Raw genomic sequence first — 5,060 nt, forward strand, 5'->3', positions numbered from 1 at the left:
AAGGGCGTATTTTCCCTAAGTTGCAGGTAACCTCGTATGTCCTGTGGGTATTCCTCTCTGTCTGCCTGTTGGCAGCTAATAGGACTGGTCACCGTTGTTGTTATTATGTGGTGGAGTAAGTTTCTGCTGGTATGGAGATAATACTATGGGATTGGAATGAATATAGGATTTTTAATGCAAATAGCAAGGAAAAAAAAACTCACAATTATCTGGATTCTGCTCTTTCTTTTTTCTAGGTGGTTCAAGAGGACACACTCCTAACAAGCTGATGTCCTTTCATTTTTCATTTGAGAAATATTTATGTACATTCGTAAATAATTGTAATAAAGTTTTTTTCACCTCTAAATGTTTGAATGTTTATAGGATTTGAATCTTGAAATTCTAAGAAACCAATTTCTAAAACAGACATTTACCTGTTTTAATGATCTATTGTTAGACTTGTTTCCCCTTAACGCATCAATTTTGCATTTAAAACAATAATTAATGTCTTAATTAATAATTAATGTTTATGAATGGATTTGTTTTGTGACTAGTAAAAGCTGCATTCTTAAGGAAAATATATTAACGGTATAACACTGACATTTTCAAAGATTTTAGCAATTAGGGGTCGATACACAAATTGCTAAAATCTTTGAAAATGTCAGTGTTGAGCACTGAACAAAAAAGAGAAGGGTTTTCGTCCCAAATATTTTAATTAGTAGAATTAAAAGAGGTCATTAAAAAAAATTCTAATTCTTTTGAGATACCTCTGGGAATAAACCCTATTTTTTGGTTCATCAAACCATAGTCCACTGTTATGTATACATATCAGTTAATTTAATATCTAAACACACTGTAGATTAAATAACTGGATTTCCAGCTTTCTTTTATAGACAGACTTCATCACAAGATACTTTTAGATAATATTAGAGGGATATTGGGAAATAGACTAGAAAACATCTCAATTATAAAGAGTAAATTGTAGGTTTAATAATCATAATATGATCAAGTTTATTTATATGTAGATTTAAATTAAAAGTGGGCCTAATTTGGCTTGTTTAAATCTACTAATTACACCTTTACCTTTGCTCTGTACTGGGCCTTTAAGTGGGTTTTACATCCGGAGCAACAGCTTCATATCCCGGATACAAGAGAGCCAGAGTGCTGCCGAAGACAACCCACCTTTAACGGTTTGGTTTATAAAGGATAAACAGGTACATACCACTTATTACTGTGTCAGTAAAGTGAAAACATGATTAAATAAGTAGTTATTTAGCCGCAGTGTTGCATGCATGCCTCAGATTCCTGCAGAGTGGAGCAGCAGGCCGGATGTAAACATGGAGGCGATTTGTGGTGCAATGTTTACATTAAGCTTTAGGCATGGAGAGTCACTTCAAAGAAGATTATTTTATGTGTTTCTGTTACACAAAGAATCATACACAGATTGCATATTTCCCCTAAAAGAAAGCCAGTCATTAAACATTATTTTAGCAATGGTGGTGTTGCAGTCCACTCCAAACTCCCTTTAGATTTCATATTAGTTTCCTATTAATGTATTTTTTGACAAAAGACCAGAGAAATAGTATAAGAAGTATAATTTTGTAATCGTGTTTTATCATTATTTATATTTCGGTTTTTATATATAAACACTATTTAACTGTAATTCTTTTATATCGCCTATTTTACACTCGCATGAATAGAGGAAGTCACCTGAGCTAACGGTTAGCAAAAGGCTAACAACGTTAGCATACGATTAGCATTGTTTTAGTTTTCCACTGAAAAACACCGAAATAAAGAGTGGACATTTCTCCCGAAGATATATTAAGACAGAATGATATGTCTTTAACTGTTGAATAACTAACGTTAGCTAGCTCATGAAACATAAACGCTTGCTGTTGTTAAAATTCACACGTTTTTTTAACTAAGTCTGGTTCTCATTCACGTTTTCCATGAGGGGTCAGGTGGGATGAGATTCTGACCAAATACGATGTACTTTATTAATCTCAAATTGGGAAATATTTTCCTCACAGCATCATGTAAAACAAAGTGTTACACATAATTAGAGTAGACAATAAACAATCATACAATATAAACATCTCACAATAGAAGGAAACAAATGTAACTAAAATCAAAATATAAAAGTTGACCGTGAAGATAAAAATCTTTAAACTACCTGACAAATAAAACACAATTTAAGGGCTTAATTACAGCTAACACAATATAAAAGTAGGATATTAATTAAATTTAGTGTGCAACGATGGTATATTTAATTAAATATAAATGTAAAATTTACAGTGTGAAGTCATAAGTCCAGATGGTAGTTACAGTATATCTTTAATAACTGTATGTGCTTTATTTGCACACACTTTTATTTATGCATATTTAAATAAAAACCTTTTTTAAGTAAAATGATCAAATATACACTATTTCTGAATGTGTCCTTTACAGGTGCATCTCGGTTCACGATGTCTCAGAACCAGGTGATCCTGCAGTTCCGCTTCGCCACATTCGGCGACTCGATGCTGCAGAAGATGAACCTCCTGAGACACCAGAGGCGATTCTGTGACGTCACGGTTCGCATCAACCAGCTGGAGGTCCCCGGTCACAAAGTGGTGTTCGCCGCCGGATCCTCTTTCCTGAGGGACCAGTTCATCCTGCAGCAGGACTCCAGGGAGGTGCAGATCTCCATGATCCAGGAGGCGGAGGTGGGCCGGCAACTACTGCTCTCCTGCTACACGGGACAGCTGGAGTTTCCCGAGCTGGAGCTGGTGCATTATCTGACCGTCGCCAGCTTCCTGCAGATGGGCCACATTGTGGAGCAGTGCACTGAGGCTCTCAGTAAGTTTATCAAACCTGCACGCAAGCTGGAAGTGGAAGTGGAGGTGAGAAGAGAGAAGGAAGAGGGGTTGTCCAAGAGAGAGCTGGAGGTTCGGACTGTCCACCAGAATAAGCAGGACAACGAGGAAGATGATCGTGATAGTGATGATGATGATGTGATTATACAGCCTAGTTCCCCTCCTCAGATCTTAAGCAGGTGTCCAAAGCAGCAGGCTGACGTTGATATCGCAATCGTAAAAGTGGAATCGGTGTCTGACGAAGCAGAAAACTCCTCCGTCGCTCACTTCCCCAGGAGCCCACCTCCCGCCCTGCACTCCCCCGAGCCCCAGCACTCCCTCATCAACTCCACCGTGGACAGTCGTTGCGGCGAAACTGCGGCGCCCCCCGGGGTGTCGGGATACCCCCTCAGTCCTGTGAGCCCCCCGCCTCCATCACCTCCTGCTGAGAAGCACAGCGTCCACCAGAGGAACTACGACAAACCCCTGCAGTGGTATGTTGGATTTTCTACGATCTGAGTTTAGCATTAGCTGAAAAGAGTCTAGGAAGCATATTTACAAGTTAACATCGTTTAATAAAACAATGGTACAATGATACAATGAATTTGCAAAAGGTTAGCCCGGCCGAGCTTGCTCCAATCCGTGTTTCGCAGGGGATGAGAAATAGACCCACTTCCTGTTTGTGTCACATATTTATCATCTGTAGTCTTCTCCCATTGGCTTAGCGTCTATGGGGGCGGGTCCAAGGCAGGTCCTGTCGTTTTCTGATGTTAGTTTTACAATCTTCTAATATCTGTTATCATTTAAACATTCCCTAATAATAGTATTGCAGCGTCAATAAGTGAGAGTTGAAGACAGTGTGTTTAGTTTGCAACACCACGTGTCATTCTCCTTTTATTCACGTACACAAAATAATATTAGCTACATGCTAATGCTTCAAACGCTGTCTGCCAGACAGGAAGTTGAATGTGTCGACAATGTCGTGAACATCCGGTTACAGAATAAAACAGTGTTATTAATTTAAAGTTACGGCACATATATATTGATTTTATTCCTTACAGGTACCACCAGTGCCCCAAATGCTCCCGTGTTTTCCGGCAGCTGGAGAACTACGCCAACCACCTGAAGATGCACAAGCTGTTCATGTGCTTGCTGTGCGGGAAGACCTTCACGCAGAAAGGGAACTTGCACCGACACATGAGGGTTCACGCCGGGATCAAGCCCTTCCAGTGTAAGATCTGCGGGAAGACCTTCACGCAGAAGTGTTCGCTGCTGGATCATCTGAACCTGCACAGCGGGGACAAGCCGCACCGATGCAACTACTGCGACATGGTGTTCGCTCACAAGCCTGTTCTCCGTAAACACCTGAAACAGATCCACGGGAAGAACAGCTTCGACAACGCCAACGAACGCAGCCTGCAGGACGGGGGGATTGACTTTGATTTTGGGCAAATATGACATTTTTGTTGAATGCATTCAGTCATTTACACGTAGACTTTCCCACTGGTGGAATATTATCAATCTAAATAACAGTCCTGAGAAACTCACAGCTGTTTCCATTTTCTGAGTTGGGAAGACTTTATTCAAACTTCCATGTGAAGAGATGTCCATGTGCTTACAAACATAGATGCTTTCAAGCAGATGAGCTGTATGTTATTGCTCTGCGCTTTAAGACTTTAAGAACATATTCATCTGTTGCCGGTTCTCCGTAAACACTTCAAACAGATCCACTGGAAGAACAGCTTCGACAAAGCGAACAAAGGCAACCTTGACTTTGATTTTTGGGCAAATATGAGCAAACAACTCTGGATTCAGCTTTTAACGCTTTTTACAACTTGCAGACCCTAATGGTTTTAATTAAGGGCTATAAAAGTGATCGTTTTTTGTAATTTATTTAGCTACAAAAAAATGATTTACAGATGTCTATAAGTCAATGGTAAAAAGTATTTGTCACGGAAGCTGTAGTACAACCGTTTGGCCACTACGACCATTCATACAAATCTGTGAACTTTTTTTTTGCAGTTTTGTTTAAGGCAGGGGTGTCAAACTCAATTTCATCGCGGGCCACATTCGCATAAAGGTTGCACTCAAAGGGCCGGTTGTAACTATATAAATATATTTTATATATATATATATAAAATAATGTATTATATTACATTATTGCCCCTGCATTGGATTATTATCGGATAGGGTAATAATTAACTACGTCTGAAAGCAGAAGTCTAGGGCAAATAATTGCAAGTCTCT

General features: G+C 39.4%; 1 protein-coding gene and 1 long non-coding RNA gene across 2 annotated transcripts; both read left to right on the forward strand.

Annotated features, from left to right (window-relative positions):
• The first annotated feature begins 6 nt into the window (after nt 1–6).
• LOC104963330 (uncharacterized) lies at nt 7–342 on the forward strand. The gene is made up of 2 exons (XR_800303.1): nt 7–129; nt 237–342. It is a non-coding gene; the product is annotated as an uncharacterized lncRNA (long non-coding RNA).
• Nucleotides 343–1,095: 753 nt separating this feature from the next.
• Nucleotides 1,096–4,892, forward strand: zbtb26 (zinc finger and BTB domain containing 26). Its single transcript, XM_010791906.1, has 3 exons — nt 1,096–1,193; nt 2,428–3,307; nt 3,875–4,892. Exons 2-3 carry the CDS (start codon nt 2,445–2,447, stop codon nt 4,269–4,271), a joined length of 1,260 nt encoding a protein of 419 aa, XP_010790208.1. The 5' UTR covers nt 1,096–1,193; nt 2,428–2,444; the 3' UTR covers nt 4,272–4,892.
• Nucleotides 4,893–5,060: the final 168 nt, after the last annotated feature.

This window comes from Notothenia coriiceps, unplaced genomic scaffold (genome assembly GCF_000735185.1).
Source record: "Notothenia coriiceps isolate Sejong01 unplaced genomic scaffold, NC01 NC01_scaffold00035968, whole genome shotgun sequence".
Lineage (NCBI taxonomy): Eukaryota > Metazoa > Chordata > Actinopteri > Perciformes > Nototheniidae > Notothenia > Notothenia coriiceps.